Genomic DNA, 23,002 nt, shown 5'->3' with positions numbered 1-23,002 from the left:
TGGTCTTATGACATTGACGTCGGAGATAAACAAAGCTGGATGCTAGTGAAAGCAGTCAGGACAGATCTTAAATTAGTAACATACTCTTGCAATAGGGAAAAGAGGCCAGTGTGAACCGAATTCAACTTCCATTTGCACAGAGGTGACTGGATGTTTTAAAGGGAGAATGAGGGAAGAGGGAGGGGAGTGAGTGGGGATTCAGTAGAGTCAGGAAAGTGAAAAATGACAAAAAGCAGGAGGGGGTTGGTCCCTAGGAAACGCATCTGGGTTTGCTAACTGGTTCTTATCCAAGTTAGGCTCCTTCCCTCCCACAGAGGCTGGGAGACAGGGCCCTATCTTCAGGTGTTGGCTGGAGCAAACAGTAAATTCTTTTGGCAGCCTTGAGTTTTCTCAGGCAGGTGTGTTAAGGGAGGCTAGGGTCATTCTAGGGATATGGCCTCGAACTGTTAGAAATTATGTTATGTTTTGTTCAAGACTTTATGGGTCAAAGTTGAGGCCTCATTGAGAGGGCTCTGGAGCCTGGCTAGGGTTTGATCAAGCAGAGAATCTTTGTCATTGATCCCCTCAACAACTCTGGGAAGTGAGTATGACAAGTAAAGAAGAAAAAATATTGTAGTGCTTCTAGACTTAAGAACACTGGCACTATGTCTTGACCAGCTCCCACCAGTCCCCTCCTACTCCTCACCAGGCCACACACCTGCCTTGGATCTCTTCTTGTGGTGCTTGCCAGGGATGGCCTGGAATTGTTTCATAGCATTTTTGTGTTCCGAGGAGAAGCATGGTTATATACCTCTTTGTCACCAGGACTGGGTCAATACTTGTTTAGAGATCAAGCAGCAATGGGGAGTCTAGAATGAACTAGAGAAAGATGGCCCAAGGAGATGCAACCGAGAGTCAGGGCCCCCAGTCACTGTGTGCACAGGGAGTGCATGGCCTCTATCCTGGGACAGCACCATTCCTGCCTGAGCTGGTGGGATCAGTGGATGGGCACAGTGCCCATTCTGAACAGTCAGGCACTGAAGGTTAAGACTGGAACCAGAGATACAGGAAAGATCCCGAGAGATACAGGAAACATGAGGCATTCAGCTGGGGATTCCGATCATACTCACTAACAAAGTCATGCATCCATCCACCCATCTGCCCTCCATCCCATCCAACATTGAATCAGCATCTTCAGCCAACCAGGCACAATATTAAGAGAGAACATGAGAGAACATGAGCGAACAAACACCATTTCTCTGCCCAAGGGAACATGGGATATGTTTCTATAACTCTCAGGGATCGAGAGCTTTGCTTGAGCTCTCTCAAACAGTGCCCTGGTCTGGGGAGCACCAGCCTGCCGCCATCTTGGCTTCTACTGGTTTAACCTCAGACCAGCTTAACTCTGTGTTGTGGCTTAGGAGGTACTGAAGGTGGCCTGCATTGGAAGGAGCAGTGGTCTAGAAAGAAAGGGATCTGGTGTTCCAGTGACTGCTGGTTCCTTCCTCTCTTGGAACTTCAGTTCTCTCATCTCTAGATGAGAGTTTGGACTTGGGGGGGGTCTCTGCCAGCTCTGGCGTTCTGTGTTCTTATCCATTGTAGGCCATCAGTTCATTAGACAGCTTTGAGGGCAAAGATGACACTTATTCATCCTTAGCCCCTAGTACAATTCTGGAATGTGGTAGGATTCCAGAAGTGCATCTGGTTGGATAAGTAAATGAATAATTAAAAAGAGAAATACATACCTTGATCAAGATATGTATAAAGAAGTAATAAAGATAATGCATGTTCAGCACCCCAAATCTGTGCGCAGAAGGTAGAATCACCCTGGACTTCAGTACATAGTAGCACTGTTCTCAGAAGCTAAGGCTGGTTTATCTTTCCCCTGCCCGGAAACAGAGACGCGTTCACTTTCAAATACAAACTCAGCAACAGCCATGCTTCACAAGGCATCACTGCATTCTCGGTCCTTCCATAAAGACTTAGGAGAAGCCAGGCTGTTTCTATGAATTGAGGGTAGAAGTTCAAAGGTGAAAGTAATTATTTTTAATGTGACTGCTCCATCAAAAGGCGTCTTGCATCAAAGTCGTGAAGCAGATCCAGTGGGCCCTGCCCAGAAAGCTCATAAAGAATGAGGGATCTTATGAAAAATGACGAAAGAAAGGTATAGATGGAGAATTGGCTCAAGGGTTAAATCTCAAGGTCAGGTCCCAGCTCTTCTGCTTACTCCTAACTGTGGGATGACCATGGGCAAGATCTATCTATCACCTCTCCGACCTCTGTATCCTCAAGTATCACATGAACAGTTGGCACTATGTGATCTCCAAGTCCCTGGCAGCTGGCGAATTCTAGGCTTCTCCACCATTTGTGATGATTAGAAAAGCCTAAAGACTATGTGACTAGAAGTAGCTCTATGCAGTAAGTAATGGTGATGTCTGTAGCCCCCTACTAAGCTTGAGGAAGTCGTTACTAGAGATAGCCCCAGAAAATGTAAAAGTTCTTACTCTGGACACCATGCCTTGTTCTTCTCCATGCTCGGACCCCATCTGTGCCTCAGCCCCACCCTCTTTACGGAGGGGCCAGGCCAGGACTGGAGTGGGTCTGGGGTCCTCCCGCAAGAGGGTGTGTGAGGATCTGGTGGTCCGTCCCAGCAGTGGCCTGGGTAATGGGCAGGGTCTGTAGAGCAGGTCAGGGATTGAGGACGTGGGTTCTGTGGTCTGGCGCTGCGGCTAGGCAGAAAGCTCCAAGCAGAGATTAGAACCACTGGTGCTCTGGAAAATTTGGTGGTGAAACCCTTGATCCTTTAGATCTGGGAGAGGGCGGGGAGGCTGCCCAACTGGAGAGGGCTGGTCTTCTGCCCTGGGTTCCTGTTCATCCACTTCCTCCCCTAGGGTTACCCACCCGGACAAGGAAGTCACCACTTCCAACGTGAGCCTTTTTTGAAAGGACTCTTCTCTGTCTGCTTCTCTGTATAAAAGGAGAGCCCCTCTGATCCCAAATCTGGGCAGCAGGGCCAAAAGATACAGAGGCCTGATCCTGTAAACATCTGGATGTCACTGCTATGGAAGAATACTAGAAGAAGCTTTGCTCAAGATTGACTGGGCCAGGGATTGGGCCAAGCTGTCAAGTCAGAAAACTCTCCAGGTTTTCCTCCATGTTTTTGATGAGGAACAGTTCCTTGGTATTTCCCTTAACCTCGAATCTTCCAGAGAGGGCTCCTTTTGCAAAGAGCTAGGTGGGGGCCGGCCTTGTGGTCACTACTGCCCTCTCTACTTGCAAGCCATGGGCACCTGTCCAGGTGGATCCCAGGCTGCAGGTAGAGACCCCAGAACAAGAGAATGAGTTTGATATTCTCTTGACTTAGAGGGTTCCCTATATGAATCAAAATCGGATATCCACATGGGGATTGGTGGGGGAGCAGGGGTTTTAGCGGGGTTGCTGATTTTCATTTTGCTCCGGAAGGATTTTCCAGGGCCCATGGAGGTGGGATGCAAAGAAAGAGGTAAAGGGTGGTGGTAGGGTGGGCGAGGGGTGGGGGGAATCTCGCCTGGATGGCTCAGTTGGTTAAGCGTCAGCCTTCAGCTCAGGTCTTGATCCCTGTGTCCTGGGATCGAGCCTCATATCAGGCTCTCTGCTCAGTGGGAAGTCTGCTTCTCCCTCGCCGTCTGGCCCTCCCCCTATTCATGCTCTCTCTCTCAAATAAATAATAGAAAATCTTGAAAGAAAGATGGAAAGAAAGAAAGAAAAAGAAAGAAAGAAAGAAGAAAGAAAGAGAGAGAGAAAGAAAGGAAGGTAGGTCAAGGGGCCTGTCAGACAATGCAAAAGCAGTTATTAAGGTCAGTCACATGCCATTACAAAACCCTGAGGTCACCAGGAGCACTCTTGCCCTTTGCCCTCCCACCAGGCCAGCCCTCCTTCTGTTGGCCTAGCGTGCCTGAGTTTTGTGCAGTCCCAAATCTCTGCCTGCCATTCTCCTTTCCTGTCATGTGCAGAGAGCTATCTCCTTGACCTCAAGTGACCCACGCGCTCCCCGGGAACCACTCTGGGCGGGTGTCTGAGGAAGACGCCCCCTGGACTTACAAGAAGTGTTCTGGAAGGGGCGGGGGGAGGGTCATAAACGACGCTGAAACCCCCCCTCAGGCACCGCATCTGGAGGTGCTGACACACCATCTGTGGGGTGAGAGGTTTCCGAGCGAGCGGTGGCTGGTTGCTTGGTGGGAAAGCTTTGCCCTGGGGCCGAAGCTGCTGGGAAAAAGCACAGTTTAAACCCTCCGCCCACAGAAACCCCAACCTCTTACCGAGTCATGACATCCTTCCCAGGCCAGAGAGGGGGGCACTGTTGCAGTCATTTGGCGATTCCCCAAATGCGAAGCGGGAGGTGGCGTCGCTGCTCAGGCCTGTGGCAATGCCTGCCCGTGGCCTCCCCCGCCGCTCCTCCGAAGGCTGGAGATACTGTGCACAGAACGACCCCTTGGCATCATAATCAGATCAAATCTCAGCCTATGGTTTTCCCAAGGGAATTATCCACAGAGTTGAGCTCTTATTACGGGGAGAGCAAAGGATACAAAAACCAGCCTGAGTGACAGGGTCTATAAGATAGAACTAAGACAGAATGTGCCATGTCGTTTGGATGAGTCCAGGGGAGGTCATTTAAATTCTCCTGGGGCACACAGCACCCCATGAGCAGGTGACCGTGTTCAGCCTCCATCGTGAGGAGAAATCCTAAATCTGGAGGATCTGGGAACAAGTTACAAGGAACAGGTTCCTCTGCTCAGTGAGCCAACCTAGAGTCTGGGGGCGGGGTAGTCCTGGGGGCCACAGCTTTACTGGGTTTATGGGGATCATGGGACATAAACCAGATGAAACTGATGCTGTGAGTCTCGTAATTGTGGTTACCATATGTGTCCAATTTTTTGAAGTTGTCCTGTTTCCAAATATTCTTTTCCCACTTCCATATACATCGAAGCCTCCTGGGAAGTCCAATATTTCAGCATCCAGATGACATTTTCCAGATTTCTTCCAGTACCCACCATATCATATGACAGACCACATCCCTATTTTCTCATTTGGAATGTATGGTCATTGTACCAAGAGCCTCGCCCTGGGCTCCGGAACCCAGGACCATTCCATCAAAAGAAGCCATCTGTGATTGAGTGAGCGGAAGAGGCTCTGATGTCATAAAGGGGGTGTCGGAACCGTGGGATGCCCTGATGGCTGATTCTCCAGGCTCATACCAAAGCTGTAGGCTCTCAGGAGCTATGTCCAAGAGGCAGGACCGTCCACCCAGGTCTGTATCATCTGAGTTCATTCATTCGTGCATGCCTTCATTTTGCACAGTTTGGGCATCTCGATGCACGAGCACTGTGTCAGGCCATGGATCCGTCCCTGGAATGCTCACAGCGTCCAAAGAAGACAGATAGGCTATTATTAGATGAAGTGATACATACATCCAAAGAAGAGGCCCTGGCCAGGTGTGGGGGATATGGGGAGGCTTTTGGGGGGATGGGACATGTAAGCTGAGATTTAAAGGACAAGAAAAGCTTAGGCCGGAATACAAAGAGGGGTTTTTTTGAGATGGGGGAGTCCATCTCTGGAGTACTCCTCTGGCTCATTCAGGTTTCTACTTGAGGCCTTCCTCCTTCCCTCCCATCCAAGATGGTGCCTCCATTGACTCTCTATTCCCTTCCTTGTCTCTCTCCAAGACGGCACCTTCCCTCACTCTCCGTTCCCTTCCTTGTCTCTCTCTCTCTCAGACAGCATCTTCCCTCATTCTTCATTCCCTTCCCTGTCTCTCTCTCCAAGAAGGCACATCTCCTCACTCTCCATTCCCTTCCTTGTGTCCCTGCTCAGGATGGCACCTTCCCTCACTCTTCATTCACTTTATCTCCTCATCTAAGATGGCATTTCCCCTCACTCTCCATCTCCTTGCTTGTCTCCTCATCTAAGATGGCACCTCCTTTCAGTCTCTCTTCCCTTTCTGTGCTTCTGTTCCTGTCTATGCACTCATCACTACCTGGCCATAGTTAAATCTTTGTTTCTTAGCTTTACTGCTAGTCTCTCCACTAAAATACCAGTCCCTGAGGGCAGAGACTTTGTTCATGGATGTATCCATAGCTCCTAGAACAGGACCAGGCCTTTAACAGATGGCTAGTCACTTATTTTGCTAAACAAAGACATGAATGAAGTGAGTTCAGGCTGGCCCGAGCAGGGAGGATATGGGGGAATCTCTGAACGTCAGCCTTGGCTTCCTGGGTCACAGCCGGCCTCTCCCTATTGTTTTGACCTGACACCCTGAACTCTGCCTGGCCTGCTCTGGGCCCCCAACATTCTCCTGTCACTTCTCTCTCTACTTACGACCCCACACTGAGGCTTCTGTTGGAGGCTGGCCTGGTGTGGCCCACTGCCACCATGACAGGCTGCTGACAGAGGCAAGGCAGGTCTGTGAGAAATTAGGGCTGACATCTCAGCTTCGGCCAACCCACCCAGGGCAAGCCCCCAGCCAGGGGCCAGGCCTCATTTGCTGCTGCTGGCTCCAGGTTAGCTTGTCATTTCCGCTCCCTGAGGAGTTTCTCTGTCTCAGACCCAGTCTCTGCCTTCCAGCTTCTCTCCGTGTTTTCCTTCTCCAGGATTCCTGTGTTCTCTTGCTCATCCCCAGCCAGACAGCCTGGTATGAGCTTGTGTTTTCAGCAAATCCATATGAAGAGAATGGTCAGGGATGAAGAATGTGTAGAAAATGCCGTTTAACATTTCAAGAAGCCTTTCAGAGTCATCCTTCTGTGATCTTTTAGCGCTTTGAGAATGGTGTGGTTTTCTGGTGACTTCTTTGGTTCCCCAGTACAGAATATTCTGGGGTTTCCCCAGCCCAAGCAGCACATAACAGATGTGTGGCCAATTCTAACTCCTCTCCTTTCTCATGCGGTACAGATGTGGGGTTTATCAATCCTACCATCTTTTCCAGGGCCTGTGAAGGTCACAGTCATTGTAAGGGGGATCCCCCAGCCCACTTGGCCAAAAAATGAAGAAAAAAATTGTCGAAGAGCACAGTACTTACTGGGCACAGAACTTGATCGGATTTGTTGTTTTCTCTGGCAGTTCACATAAAGGTCTTTTCTGCATCATGTCACTCACGTGTCACCATGTCACAGTACAGTGATTTCACTACCACCCTACATGTCCCAGGTGGTTTCTGGCTGCAAAAAGAAAAACAAAAAAGAGACAGCTTTGACTTCTTCCACCTCTTCCCTGGCCTTGGACTCACTGACCACTGGAGCTGGAAAAAACCTTGGAGATCATCTACTCCCATCACTCCCAAATGCCTGTTCACATTTATGTATTACTTTGACATCGTGCGGGATGCTTGTAAAAAATACAGATCCCTGACTCGAGCCACCAAGACTCTGAGCCAGTAGGTCCGAGTAGGCCCAGGAATCTGCATTTCACAGTCATGCTTAATGATTTTGAGGTGTGACCAGATTTAAGCCCCAACGACCACTCCAATATCTTGTCAAGTGAGGAAGTTCTGGTCCCCAAGGGATGAAGATTGTTACCCAACCCCTGGATGGTGAGAGGACCTTAGAACACACATGAGGGGACCCAAGCTCCCACTTCCCCTCTGACACTAACAGTGTGTATGGCCCCACACTGTGACTTCCCAGCCGGACCCTGGCTTTGAGATGATCTTAAGGCTTGTTTCAGCTGCTCCCGTGTTCTTTGAGTCCCCAAAATATCCCCTTGGAGAAATAATGTAATGCTTTGTACTGCAAGGGAATGAATCTTCATTCATTCAGCTGTGCAGCACATTTACTGTTCATTTCCTAGAGCCAGGCTCTGTGCTAAATAGAGTTTAGAGATGAATGTGATAGAGTTTCAGCCGTGAGAGAAGGAGGAGCAGCCTGGGATTTGCTGAGGGTCCACAGTGTGCCAGCCACCATGCTCGGAGCCTTATCCACATGATTTCATTTTTTAAAAAGATTGTATGCATTTATTTTAAGAGAGAGAGAGGGGAGGTGGATGGGGGGATAGGGTAACTGGGTGATGGGCATTAAGGAGGGCACGTGATGTAATGAGCACTGGGTGTTATACAAAACTGATGAATCACTGACCTCTACCTCTGCAACTAATAATACACACTACGTTAATTCATTGACTTTAAATAAAATAAAAAAAAATAAGATAGAGCATGAGTGGGAGGAGGAGCTGAGGGAGAGGGACAAGCAAACTTCGCGCTGAGCACCCTACATGGGGCTCAATCCACGACCCTGAGATCATGACCCAAGCCAAAATCAAAAGCCAACTGACTGAACCACCCAGGTTCCCCCACATGATTTCATGTAGTCTACATAATAGCCCCACGTGTTGTCCCCATGTCACAGTTGGGGACATACCCTTAGAGAGGCTATGAGTCTTTCTTAAGTTCATTCAGGTAGAAAGAAGAGCCTTCTATGTACCAGGTACTGTTCTAAGCTCTTCATGGATTGCCGCATCTCCCTTATTCTGTGACACACAATTTCACATCTCTGAAGTCTGGAAGCATCTTGCGATTGACGTAATTTGCCACTGTCACTGGCAGAACTTTTTCCTTCTTGGCAGCACATAAGATAGTGATGTGCCTTACAAAAAGTGGCATCTTAGATTTGATGAACTACTCACAGACAGTGAGTGGCAGAGAGAATTCACACCCAGGTCTGTCTGGCTTCACACTTTCATGCTCACAGCCCAGTGGGAAAGTCGGGGGGAACGCTAAACTCAGGGCTGAGACACTCCCTAGGCACCTCCCCCTCCCCACCTATGGAGCTGCTCAGCAAGGCCACCTGCTGGGAGAGTCGGATCCTCACTTGGTTTTCTGCGTTGCCCCTCCCCCCTCCTCCCTTGCAGGCATGATTGCTGGTCACTAGGTCCCAAAAGGTGGAGAGAAATCCGGCAATCACACTCCTTTGGGATTTACCCAAATGAGTTAAAAACTGATGTCCACACAAAAGCCTGCACAGGAGGGTTTATAGCACTTTATCCATAATTGCCAAAGCTTGGTGGCATGTGTCCTGCAGGAAGTGAATAAAGTGGGGCATACCTGGACAATGGAATATTCTTCAGTGCTCTAAAGAAATGAGCTATCAGGCCACAAAAAGACATGGAGGAAACTTAAATGCATAATACTAGGTAAAAGAAGCCCATCTGGAAAAGTTACATACAGTATGATTCCAACAGTATGGCATTCTGGAAAAGGCAAAACTATGGAGACAGTAAGAAGACCAGAGGTCCGCAGGAGCTGGGAAGTGGGGAGGGAGGACTAGGAGAAACACGGAGGATTTTTAGGCAATTAAACTACCCTGTAGGATACTGTAATGGTGGATACATGTCAGTAGACGTTTGTCCAAACCCGTGGAATGTACGCCAAGAAGGAGCCCTAAGGTAGACGGTGGGCTCTGGGCGGTGATGATATCTCAGTGTAGGTTCACCCATGATAACAGTACAACACTCTGGGGCGGGCTGTTAACAGTGCGGGTGGCTGTGCTGTGCAGGCCCAAAGGGGCTGTAGGAAATTTTTCTGTGAACTTGAACTGGCTCTGAAAAATGAAGTCTATCTTTTTTTAAAGATGTTATTGATTTTTTTATTCATTTGAGAGAGAGCTAGCATGCCTGCCAAAGCAGGGAGGGGGCTGAAGGGGAGGGCGGGGGAGAGGCAGAGAATCTCAAGCAGACTCTGCACTGATCACAGAGCCCCATACGGGGCTCGATCTCACCACCCTGAGATCACGACCTGAGCCGAAACCAAGAGTTGGGGCTTAGCTGACTGAGCCACTTAAGCACCCCCCAGAATAAAGTCTATTAAAAGAAAAGAAAAAACAAGGTAGAGAGAAGCAGGCTGCTCAAGGGCAGGGGTGAGACCCCAGGGTTTCTGCTGTTCATGGTCCGGGCCCCTTCTGCCCTGTGCAGGGGTGTGGTGGGGGGCAGAGGAAAGTCAGGGCAGGTCCCCGGGTGGCTGCGTTGTACCCGGCGCACAGCGGTGACTGTGGGCTGCTGCCAGCAGGGAGCGTGGAGGCCGTGATGGTCAGGCTGGTGAACGGCTCCGGGCCGCACGAGGGACGCGTGGAGGTGTACCACGAGCGGCGCTGGGGCACCGTGTGCGACGACGGCTGGGACAAGAAGGATGGCGACGTGGTGTGCCGCATGCTGGGCTTCCGCGGTGTGGAGGAGGTGTACCGGACAGCTCGATTCGGGCAAGGTAAGCCCCCTGGGGGAAAAGGACCCGGGGCGAGCGCCCAGGAATCCTCGTCGGGTCTCCTCCCCAGGGCATGAGGCCCCCTCACAGCAGTCCCGCCAGACAGGCTGGCACGTCCTCACGCAGCTCTGGTTATTAGAACATTTTTCCTTTCCTGGAATTGACTTCCTTTTGTTTCTTGTGTCCTGTCGGATTCCCCTGTGGGCTCTCGTTCTCAGCCCTGCGTCTCAGGCACAAACCCACTCCCACTTAACGCTCTTACATTTTCCTGATGGAGCACAGTGAGGGCTGGACACTTATTTAACGCCCATTGTGTGCGGGCTCGGTTCTAAACACGTTACAGATATGCACTCATTTAACCCTTACAACGCTAGGAAGTACATACAGCTATCATCCCCATTTTCCAAATGAGGAAACAGAGGCACAGAGAGGTTGAATAACTTGCCCAAGGTCACACAGCTAGCAAATGGCAGAGCCTGGGTTCAGACGCTAGCAGGTGGCTTAGGAGGCCAGGCTCTCATCCATTCTGCAAGCTGTCCCTGACCCTCTCTGAGGCTTTTCTTCTTCAGGTGAATATTTCCGGGAACTCCATCTCTTCTTCATGTGACAGGATTTCGACAGCCTTCACCATTTTGGTTGCTTTCCTTCCAGCATGCTCCAGCCCACCTCACTTCCTGCGGATGGTACAAGACACTGTGAGGGAGAGGTGCAGGCCTCCTCTGGGCGGATGGCCGATGTGAACCACGCATCCCTTTCCTGCTTCAAGGAAGCTAGCTCTGCCCCAGCTCCGGTCCCCATCCACGGCTGTGTCTGTCCCTCAGGCTGGCTCTCTGTATCAGTCCGCTCGGCCGCTGTAACAAATAGCACAGACCTGTGGGGCTGAAGCAACAGAAATTTGTTTTCTCACAGTTCTAAAAGCTGGAGGGTCCACAACAAGGTGTCAGCGGCTTTGGTTTTCTCCCGAGGCCTCTGTCCTCGGCCTGTACGTGGCCGTCTTCTCCTGTGTTCCCTCTGTGTGTCTCTGTGTCTCCTCTTCTTCTAAGGACACAGTCATCTTGGATTAGGGCTCCCTCCCCATGGCCTCGCTTTACCTTAATCACTTCTTGAAGGGGCCTGTCTCCAAACAGTGACATTCTGAGGTGCCAGGGCTTAGGACTTCAGCGCAGTACTTTGAGGGAGCACAATTCAGCACAGAGCACTCGCTATCCCGTGGCATGCTTGCTGTGACCACCGCCCAAGCGACACACAAAATGGGGTCACTCATTACACACCTACCGACACTGGCTACACATCCGTGGCCCCACATATACTTTCACACTCAAATACAAAATTCACGTTCACACATGCTTTTCCCTCCATCAGACCTTGAACTTGAAGAAACCTGTGTTGACTCACAACTGAAACAACAGTCCACTTGCACCAGCGCAGGCCCCCCCACACCCGTAGGAGGGCGGGCTGACCCGGCCGTGTGATCTTGTGGCTGCTTCACTGTGGGTCTTGGCATCTCCGTCTGTAACTTAAAAGGGCTTGCAGACTCTGTGATGTGTCTTCCCGCTTGACCCCCTGGGATCTGGAATGTTCCTGCACACCTGTCACAAGGACCCAAGTTCTGACAGGTGTGGGGAGGGGTTTGGACCGATCCACTCACACCCAGTTGACAGGTCCCCCTTGTGACCTGCAGGGGAGCAGCTGGCCCAGCCGTGGGTCTCCTTGTGTCATGGAGGGGAGCCAGGCATGTTTGCAGTCTGCCTGACACCGTGGCTGCCCAACCCACCGTGCCGCGTGGCTGAAGGACTCACGGTGTGGCGTTAGAGGAGGGGCTGACACAGCCTCTCCAGAGAGAGAAACAGAGGCAGGTCACATGCCCATGGCACCCTCCACTGCTCAGCCACTCTTCACCTCACCCCACCGGCTGATTCAGAATCTCGGCCCTTAGACCTCAGGCACTGTACAGACGGAGTGCTTGTGTCGCCCCCGAATTCATATATTGAAATCCTAACTCCCAGCATGACGGGATGAAGAGGTGGGGTCTTTGGGAGGTGATCAGGTGACATGATGGGACTCGCGCTCTAACAAAAGGGACCCCAAAAAGTTCCCTCTTCCTCTTTCCCTGAGGATACACAGAGAAGTAGGTGGTCTCCAACCCAAAAGAGGGCTGTCCTCAGAACCCCGCCTTGCCGGCACCCTGATCTCGGACTCCCAGCCTCGGGAGCTGAGAGCGAGAAGTGCCTGTTGTTTAGAAGCCTCCAGTCAATGGTACTTTGTTCCAGCCATCTGAGCAGCAAAGACGATCCCAGGGGCGGAAAGTGACTCTGGGGGAAATCTGTTGTGACAGCCGGCAGAGAGCAGCTGCCCGACCCCGCCCGTCCTGGCCTCTCCACCGAAGGCCGGCCGCGTGGGGAGTTCGGAGAGTCCAGCTCCCGGGAGGGCAGCCCACCGGGGCAGAGCGCTTTGCTCCCGCTCCAAGCGTCGGGCCGGATTTCAGCCTGCTCTCTTCAAGGAAAATGCTGTTTCTGTTCATAGGAGAAGCAGGGACTGGAGGAACAGCCTTGCTGTTCCATCCTTGGCTTCGAGGAGGACTCCTTCCTAGTGAGGGGAAGTAAAACTGTGGGGAAAAAATAATCAGCAACTTAGAGAAGCCAAAACAAGTTGCTTGAATGCCATGGGCAGAGTTCGTCTCAAACCGAGACTCCGTGGCCTCTTTTAGTCCCCCTTGATTTTTGTAACGTGTGTCATGTGGGGAAGCTCTGAAATCACCACTTTATTTTTTTTTAAAGATTTATTTATTTGAGGGGGGAGGGTCAGAGGGAGAGAGAGAGAATTTCAAGCAGACTTCCCGCTGACCGAGGAGTCCGATGCAGGGCTGGATCTCAGGACCCTGAGATCATGACCTGTGCTGAAACCAAGTCAGCCGCTCAACCGACTCAGCCACCCAGATGCCCCTGAAATCATCACTTTAAACCATCAGTGCAAAACCTGACTCCCTTCCCCATACATACCACATTGGCACTATCATTTTCCATTGCGGTCTAGCATCTTATGTGATATGATATGGGAGACCTCGACAGGTAGGCCGGCCAGGTGTTACGAACGGGCTCACAGGGGGTAAGAGAAGGGGCTGACCCAGCCGAGCCTCCTCTGAGCCCTTGCTCCTAAGCCGGGCTGCACTGCCTGCTTCCTCAGCAGCTCCTAGGCACCTCTGGTCGGTGGGCACTAGACTCAGTGCTGGGACACAAAGTCCAGTAACCCTCATCTCCAGCCTCAACAGGTTCAGCGTAGTGGGAAAGGCAGGCGTGTTTACCGATTCTAAACAGCGTGGGAAGGTGGTGGCTATGAGGGCAGAGAGGAGGGGATGCCGCCTCTCCGGGCAGCAGTAGGATTGTGCCTCAGATCGGGACACCCCTCTGACCACAGCCCCCTTCCCCACTAGGACCCCGACTCCTAATCCCGGGCAGCCCATCCCCAGCCTCAGTCTCCCACGCCCTGGTCCCTCCCTCCATGGCTTGGCTTCTTTCTGTGCCCTCTGGATGTGCTTCCCACCCCACTGGCCGGGGACTGCCAGCCCGTACCCCATCCCGCCCTCTCCCCCTCCCCCTCCCTTCATCTGGCTGGTCCCTGGGTCCCACAGATTTTACCAGTGTCTACTCTCTGGTGTCCCTTGATTCTGTCCCTTCCTCTTTGTTCTCACTGCTCTTGCCTTAGGAGTGCGAGCAGGGTAGAGCAGTGGTTAGGAGCTCAGGCTGTGGGTCCAACCCGAGTTAGAGTCTTCAATCTGCCACTTCTAGCTGGTGGCCCGGAGTAGATTTTATCACCTCCCCTAGCTTGAGTCCTTCCACTTTTGAAGGATGATGGCATTCGCTAAATGAGATCACATGCGCGAAGCAGTAAACTTGGGGCCGGCCCTGGTGTGCTCACTCCTCTGCTGCACGTTGGGTGGAGGTCGGCTGCCAGTCAATGTGGGTGTGGGTGCGGCAGTGGCCATGACCCTCCATGAGCCACTTCCTCACCTCCACCTCCAGCCTGGCTCCCGTCCCCTCCCTCCTTGTGGCTGCCAGAGTTCTTTCTGAGACGAGACCCCTCCCACGTTTCCTCCCACCTCCCTCTCACCCTTCAGCCACCAGCCGACCCTTGACCCTTGGGTTCTCTGAGCTCCCATGGCTGTTTTTCATTTCTGTGTCTTCTTAAGTTCGGTCTGGAATGTTCTTCCTTCTTCTTCAGCTAGCTAATTCTTATTCAGCTTTTAAAGTCAGCTCAATTATCAGCTCCTGAGGGGGCTTTGCTGGCAACTTCCATCCCCACCCCGTTCCGAGCTCCCCTGGTGTGGTATCTCTATCATGGCACGTCTCACGTGCTCCTGAGCTCTGATGTGTGTGTGAATATCTTGAGGGCTTTACCTTCACAGCTCCAAAACCCAGGACTGTGCCTGGGACTTCATAGGTACCAGCTAAATGTGGGAGGGAAGGGAGAAAGGGAGGAAGGGAGGGAGGGAGGAAGGGGGGATGGAGGGGACAAGGGAGGGAGGAAAGAAGGAAGGAACTTCTGTACCCACCTAACCTGAGTCCTCGCCCGGTAGAATACAAGAAACTTCCAATCCCTGGCAGTTCTCTTAGGGGTCTGGCACTGTAAAGTTTCCCTGGACAGGGCTCAATCATCAAAGTATCTGTTTCTCCGGGAAAAAAGCAAGGAAAGCGCCAAATGGGAGAGACTTAAAGGTGTTTTTCAATTTTAAATGGGTCCAAGAGCTGTTGAAGAGGGAGGAAACGCAGATGGAGCAGATGGTGGGTGATGGGTGGAAGGAAGTCTAGGAAAAGGGGAGAGAGCCAAATGTAGCCCAGCTGGGAGGTAGCCTTGGATCCGCAGGGAAGATCTTTCTGGGAGACAGACAGACAGAAGGAGGTGAGGATGGGTACAAATGCAGACAGATTTGTAGGTGAGAGTACGAGGGATGGAACTAGGAGTGTTCACTTCTAATCATATTATTATAACCTCCAAGATAAACTCCAAAGACTGGAAGGTGGCACTGTGCACGAGTCAGCAAACATGAAAGGGCCAGGCAGTATATATTTTAGGCTTTGTGGGCCAAAGGTTAATCTCACTACTCAACCCTGCTCTTATAGCACGAAAGCAACCATAGACAAAACATAATCAACCAGTGGGGCTGTGTTCCAATCAAATTTTATTTACGAAAGCAGACAGTGGGCCCAATTGGCACACAGTTTGCCACCCCTGGCCTGGTGTTCATGCTGTGCACTGCCTCCCTGGAAGGCGCAAGTCCTGGACTGCCTGCACGTCTGAGGCCTGGGTCATGGTCTCTTGTCCCTTAGTCGTTATGGGACAAGTCACTTAATCTTTCCAAGTTTTCCCATCTCTCAAATATCTATTTGATAAACTGTCCTGGTTACCTCTGCGTGAGGCTCTGAGGGGAGCCTGGAGGATTCAGTGTAACTTATTCTATTAATATTACTCCAAATAAACATGGAGAAGCTCAAACGTTAGGTCCGTGAGGCAGAGATTCTGGTTGTTGTTTCATCATTTTTTTTGGTCCTTTGATGTAGTCCAAACACCCAGAATAGCACTGAGCATGGAATAGGCCCTCAAATATATGTTGAATGAATGAATGAACAAATGAATGAATGAGGAAAATAAAATAAAATCTCCACTTACTCATTCCCAAAAATATCACCTTCAAGCAGCCCCTACTCTCTGAGTGTCAGAAGACCTGGCCTCTGGTCCCAGTTTTGCCACCTCAAGATAAAATGTCACCCTATTGCTTCCTTTTTCTTATCCAAACAGCAGGGAGCGGAATACCTACCCTGCTTAGTTGTCCCAGGGCTTTGTTAGGGAGCTGGCCGAGATAGCTTTGTGCAAGTACAGACCTGATCTAGAGAAGGGCTCCTCAGACTTGAATGTGCGTATGAATCATGGAGATCTTCTTAAAATGCACATTCTGGGGCGCCTGGGTGGCAAAGCGGTTAAGCATCTGCCTTCGGCTCAGGGCGTGATCCCGGTGTTATGGGATCGAGCCCCACATCAGGCTCCTGCTGGGAGCCTGCTTCTTCCTCTCCCACTCCCCCCTGCTTGTGTTCCCTCTCTCGCTGGCTGTCTCTCTCTCTGTCAAATAAAGAAATAAAATCTTAAAAAAAAAAAATAAAAAAAAAATAAAAAAATAAAATGCACATTCTGATTCAAGTCTGGGCGGATGCAGGCCTCTGGATTTCTAACAAGCTCCCAGGTCATGCTGACGCTCCTGGTCTTGGGGCCACACACTAAGTCCTCAGATGTCAGTTTGAAAGCTAAAGTGATGATTGGTGCATAGAGTGGGAGTTCTAGGCTCTCTGACGTGGCGAGCAGCTGGGCTGGTTCATGGGTTGACCAGCTGCTCAGCGATGCCCCACGATGCTGTAGGACCACAGCTATCCAGCACTGCTGATTAAAGGACCCTATTCTTACTTTATTAGCTCTTCCATGACTGAACAATAGCCCAAACTCCCTGGCAAAAACACGCACCAGCCTTTGGAGGTTGGGGAGCTTCTATACGTATTTGAGCTGGTTACCTTGGGCCTGTTCTGTGTTTGTCAGTTCCCTTTATTGGCTTCTTTATTTGTTTTGGGTGTGACTAATCCCACAGAGCTCTTGGGCCTGCAGGCTTTTCCTGGGTAATTTGTAAACTGATGTGTTTTCCAGGAGACATTTAATCTGCGAATTATTGCTCGGCCTCAAAGGGCTTATTGTGTAAGACGCACAGGGTATCCGGGCCAGGGCAGAGGCTCTTGTGAAGAAGCAAAGGCCAAGACAGCGGAAGGAGGCCTCTCCTCCTCCCGGCTCTGTCCCCACATTCACCGTTCGGCCATGCTGTGGCAACAGACGCTGAAAATCCCTGCAAAACGAAAATATGTCTAAACCACATAGCTCACGCAGTAGACTTTGTGGGCAGCAAAATGGTTTCAATGTTTCGTGGGCGTTCTTTGTAAAGAGAATTCTCCCATGCAGGTCAAGAGTGAGTGGTGGTTTGAAGGTTTTTATAGTTGTCCCGACAATTCCTCTGAAAGGAGAAGTTGTCTGGACGCTGGGAGATGGGACAGGAGGAGACAGGGCTAGGGTCAGGGCGTGGGCCAATCCCTGAGCTACCTTTTTCTATAGGGTTTTGGTAGATTTCGAAGCCCTCAAAAAATCAGGGACAATTTATTGCCTCATCTGACTCGCCAGGGTGACACAGCTAGTTTATGACCTTTAACCTCATGCTCTTTGGGGCCAGCTCATAGACCTAACAAGCTAGGGTCCTGGAGTGACCAACAATCCTGGCTTATTCAGAAGGTACCTGGTTTTAGCACCGAAATTCTCACATCCTCACATTCAGTTTTAAAACTGAACTGGTCCCCCAGTGGGGCTGGGAGTTGAATCAAGACCTGTCCTACTTGTTGTAAATGCCTACTTCTCTGCTTCATCAGTTCTTGTCAAACTTCAGTGCATAACCTCGCAGTTAAAATGTAGACTCTGGTTCGGTAGTCCTAGGTGAGACCCGAAGTTCTGCATTTCTAATAAGCTCTGGGTGATGCAGGTGCTGCCGGTCCAGGACCACACTTGGAGTAACCAGGCTCTGAGCCACCACTTTTATGGGTGTCCTGAAGCTCACTCAGGTTTCCAGAGGGCTCCCAAATGGGCTCCCATCATCTGGAGCCTGGCATGGCCATCAGCACACAGAACACGCCAGAACCATGAGTGCGATGGTCCTGCCAGTTGACCAGTGGGGGCTCTGGGTGACTTGTGGTGCAGCCCACTCCTCCCTCCACTGACCGCTCTGACCCCAGACAAGCCCTCTCTATTCCCTCCTGGAGCCACACCCACCTAGCTGCCCTATTCCTCTGACATTCATTGAAGACCTTCAATGCAAAGTTTGTACCTGCCAAGGCTCTGGGACATTCCCGGGAAAGCCAACCAAAGTGTGCTATCAGACCAGCAGGTTTTCCCTTTAAGATCTGGGGAAAACTCCAGTAGATTGTCTTAGGGACCTTATACTTTGGGAACTAACCTAATTACTTATGATCAGGGATGCTTCTGCCTATTATTAAATATATTTATTTATCTATCTATCATGTTAAATTCGGGGGTCCCCTGCCCTTCTAGCACCACTATTTTGGGCTTGTAGGATGGAACCATCTGCTTTAAATTTCAAAAGATTGGAGGTAATGTTGGCACTGACATACTGGGTTATGGGGCACTGCATCTGTCCCATCCAGGGTCTGTCCGACATTGTCCCTCAGATTAGGCCGTGCTTGAGGTCTCATCAACAAAGACTGCAAGAGATTATATCTCAGAAGCCATAAGGTGTCGCCTATTAAGTGTAGGCCCAAACCAACCTGATCTTGAGTTCAGACCCTGCCACTTACAAGCCGAGCAGCCTTGCACTGATTGCATCCTGAGCCTCAGGCCTCCACCTATAAAATTGGTGTATTAATGTCTATCTCACAGCCCCATGGTGAGGGTGGAGGAAGATCACACATGTGAGACGTCTGACACGTAGGAAGTACCAATAAATACTGCCATCACCACAGTCATTGTTGTCCTGACCTCAAGCAACTGTGTGTTTGGTCTTGGTGGGGTGAGGGGCCAGCAGAGCCCGGGACAGCCTGGTCAAGAACAGACACAGCAGTGCTCTGTTTGTCTTCTGTCCTGCTCTCCTGCATGTCTGCTAAGAAACTGTGTTGACTTGTCCCCACAGGCACAGGGAGGATTTGGATGGACGATGTCGCCTGCAAGGGCACAGAAGAGTCCATCTTCCGCTGCAGCTTCTCCAAATGGGGGGTGACAAACTGCGGGCACGCTGAGGACGCTGGGGTGACGTGCAACAGATACTGAAAGTGGGCACGGTCCACAGTCCAGGCCCTGCTGCCGAGCCTCCTTCCTGTGTTCCTGGGGTGGGAGCATTGTGCAGGACCTCGCCTCTGCCCTGCCCAGCCCAGCATCCCCCCCAGCCCCCATATCCCTGTCCCAGGACCATGGTGGCCTGTCGTCATTCTCCCATTGGACATCAGCTCCGAAGTGCAACTCTGGGATCTACTGCCCATCTCTCCCTTCTACCAGGGTCTCTGCAGGTGAAGCCCTGGTGCACTGGATCGTCATTTTGCCCAGCCTTCCAAGCACCATGCGTCAGGACTCGATAGCCACGCTCGCCTTTGGTGCGTCGGTTAAATGGTGAGAGTCTGCTGGAGAGAAATGCGACAGGTGGAGATGGGAGCAATGCCCGACAAGTCATTTACTCTTCAGAGAATTCCCTTAGTTAGGCCAAGAGTTTTGACATCTTCCTTCCCAGCAAGAGACAATACCAAATGATTCATTCTTCCCTCTTTACTCTGCCTCTGCACACTATTCGTTAGTTCGAGGAAGTGACGTAGAGGCCAGCCCGCTGTAGGAGTGAGGGGGAAATGCGCAGCCCCTGCAGGAGACAGCCTGGCTTTGGAGAAGGGAGTGAAACTGACATCCATCGAGTGACTACCGTGTGTACTACTTAGCATCTTGGATGCTAAACTCATTTATCCCCTTTGCAGCATTCCCACAAGGCTTGTTAGCTGGGGTAAGACCTTACCTCCAGGTAGCACCCAGCAGACCCATTCACCTGGCCAGTAAGCCGGAAGATTGAGAATGACTGTAACCATTGTTTCTACCTGAATCTTAGCGTGTCTTTACTGGGCTTGAGCAGGGAGCTCGGGTGTAAGGCATGTGGGACTACGGGGTTCCATACTACTAACCTACAGAGGATAAGATCAGACATGGACTGGCTTCTAGGCCAACCACCCACATAGGAAAGCTGATTTGGGGGGTGACATGGGGGCTGTCTGTGTTAACCTGAGACCAACACTCACTCATCTGGCAGTCAGGGTTACTTGTGTCTCGGAGCTGTTTGGAGGTAATGATATTGAACCTTCCGGGACTCTTTGGGTGTGCTCCTGTGATCAGAACACGTGTCCTGATGGGTCCCGTAGGGACATGAGGATTCCCTAGAACCTCTGGCAGAAGAGGGAGCCATGGGGCTCTGCCAGTCCTCAATCTGCACCCCTCTCCTAGGGACAGGGAGATCATATTCTGCTTTTGACATGAGAAGGAGGTCAAACCAGGCCATAGACATGTTCTAGGAGTAGGGAAGCTACACGGTAGTAAGCAAGCACAGACTCACTTCCGTTGGGGAGTCATGGACTGAGTCAGGCCTTGGATACACAAACACCTGTCACATGGGGTGAGCATCAGCTTGGCTGGGGAAAGTGACACCTGGGACCCTCCAGGTGTAGGACCAGCAAAGTTCCTGGCTGACAACTAAACCAATATATGCTATTGGTGGTTTTTTGCTTACAATATGCTTGTTATCCATTAATGTCCTAATGATCAGAGGCTCTCCTGGTCAATTGCTATGTTTACATAACACGCATGTACTCATGCATCTTTTTCCAGAATCAATATATGTATGCATATATAAACATGGCACTCTTTACTACATAGCTCAGAGCATTGCAAAGTTTGCATTAAAAAAAGAAAATACTGAAGGTGGAAAGATGTCACATTGAACAAAATAAGTTCCAAGTCCGTTCTGGCAAAGAAACCAGTTATCCCATCAGTGAAGACCCACATAACTTTCTTACTTGGTCTTTTCATTTGGGGAAATGGAAGTCTTGTCTTACATCAAATAAAAATCACAATGATAAGTGTTTGATCCTTAATCAAAAAGTCTACTAGTTTACATATTTACTTAAGAGGACATGGAAATAACCATGGACCTGGATTTCAGGGACTAAAAGACATTAGGCCTGGCCTAAAATACATAAGACCTTTTGTAAGAAAGAATTTCAATAAAGCTAAGAACATGTCACTAACAAGTTTTGTGTCACATTCTTTCTCCTGAAATTCTGGCGAGCATGGGAAGGACTGGTAAAAACTGGATGGTCAGGTTATTTCTCACTGGGGATTGGTAGAATGGGCAGCTATGAGAAGCTGCCTTCAGGGGCGCCTGGGTGGCTTAGTCAGTTAAGCGTCTGACTCTTGGTTTCAGCTCAGGTCATGATCTCAGGGTTGTGAGATCTAGCTTCGGGTCAGGCTCTGCTCTGGGTATGGAGCCAGCTTGGGAATCTCTCTCTTCCTCTTTCCCCTTTCCCCCGCTCATTCTCTATCACTCTCTTAAGAGGGAGAGAGAGAAGTTGTCTTCATACTTCTGGAAGACAATAAACACAGTCTAGACCAAGAACACGGTGGAACATGACGTCTCAAGTCGTAGTAGGTAACCTAAGGTAAGGGTTCCAGGCAACAGAAAAGTCAAGGCCCAGTTTATAAGTGATGTGCATTTTTATTCAATCAAGGAAAGAACACCTATCTATTTCCTCACATCTCCAGAGTTCTTACTTGGTTTTTTGGTTTTTTGTTTGTCTGTTTGCTTTTTTAAGACTTTATTTATTTATTTGACGGGGGGGTGGGGAGTGGCAGAGGGTAAGGGAGAATCAGGCTCACCAGGGAGCCTGATGCGGGGCTCAATCCCAGGGCCCTGGGACCATGACCCAAGCTGAAAGCAGATGCTTAACCTACTGAGCCACCCAGGCGCCCCCAGAGTTCTTACTTGGGAATGAAAGGGTACTTACTATAATGATCTTCCCTCTGTCATAACCGCAACATTGGCCAAAGTGCTTGAGACATATAATTGCAAACATTGGACAACATGTAACACAAGACTGTGATCCTTGAGAAAAGGCAACTAGTGAGGTAAGCCCACCCTGGCTTTGGCTCTCTGTCTGACTGTGGCACAGCTGAGAGGAGCCCTGAATCCAGGAAACCTACTGAGGTGAAGAAACAAAGACTGGAGATAGGGGAGGCCAAGGTGGTTGGAATTTGCAAGGCACAGTGTTCACGAGTAGAGAACAATACAGAGAAAGTTCCAGAAAGGTTCATAGAGGTTCCCTTGAGTTGTCAGCTGAGTAACAATCTGCATGAAGTCCATGAGGACTTCAGCTAAAACAACCTCTGAGGAAAGTACCATTATCAGAGCTCAGGCAGAGCTGAGAATCATTTGAGTTCCTTCCAGGCTGAGTGGGAGAATTACCTAGGGGACTGAAAGTCCTTCTTGAAAGCTCTTTAGCCTGTTCTAATTCAGGGAGCGGGTTGAGCTGGTGGAGAGGGAGAAATAACAAAGCTGCAGTCAAAATCCCATCTCTGCTCCAAAAAGGAGTGGAAAGTGGGGGGAAGGAGAAGTAAAGGAGGGAAGGGAGAGGGGTATTCTATGGAGGGTTGAAGGGAGAACCATTCCAGGAAAAAGACAAGTGATTCACACATTTGGCATTTTTTAGAAATGTGAGCATGACTATCCTAAAACAATGCAACTGGAGAAACTAAGGGATGCTTATGGTGGAGAAAGTTCAGGCTCTTTTCCACATATCGAGTCCACTAGAGTGGCGGGCTTAACTACAGCACACGTAAGCCCCAGAGGTTGGTTTCTCACCAGATTTGAGATGTGGACAATAGTGGTGCCTGAGAGACATTAGGGCAGAAATAGAGGGCCCATGCCCTCCTCCATGAGGGCTCTTCCTAGTACTGGCCCAGTTAAGTGAGGAGGTGCAACAAAGCAATGATTCCAGAAAAATAGCCAACAGCCTTAAAACAGACAAGTCTCCAAAACAGAAGTCTTGGACCCTTCAATAACTACTGGAGTTGTAGTCCCAGAGAGCGGGGAAACAGTGCCTGGCTCCCGGCATGGCCCACTTCCCTCTCAGCCCCACCTATGTCCCCAAAACCCGTCTGTGTTCTGCTCGAGGAGCAGAAGGGTGCGCTGGC

At 50.4% G+C, this 23,002-nt stretch overlaps 1 protein-coding gene across 2 annotated transcripts in view; it reads left to right on the top strand.

Annotated features, from left to right (window-relative positions):
- The window catches only part of SCARA5 (scavenger receptor class A member 5), a 118,727-nt gene extending 97,671 nt beyond the window's left edge, over positions 1-21,056 (top strand). Inside the window, exons 8-9 of one of the 2 annotated variants that reach the window (XM_002914411.4) lie at positions 10,007-10,201; positions 18,918-21,056. In XM_002914411.4, the coding sequence (XP_002914457.1) occupies positions 10,007-10,201; positions 18,918-19,054 (332 nt within the window). In that variant the 3' untranslated portion in view covers positions 19,055-21,056. Of the gene's footprint in view, positions 1-10,003; positions 10,202-18,917 lie in introns of both variants that reach the window. The other variant, XM_011218660.3, reaches the window with a different exon arrangement.
- The last annotated feature ends 1,946 nt before the right edge of the window (positions 21,057-23,002 follow it).

The sequence above is a fragment of the Ailuropoda melanoleuca genome, chromosome 5 (assembly GCF_002007445.2).
Source record: "Ailuropoda melanoleuca isolate Jingjing chromosome 5, ASM200744v2, whole genome shotgun sequence".
In the NCBI taxonomy this organism is placed as follows: Eukaryota; Metazoa; Chordata; class Mammalia; order Carnivora; family Ursidae; genus Ailuropoda; species Ailuropoda melanoleuca.
This window is presented reverse-complemented; position numbering and strand designations above follow the sequence as displayed.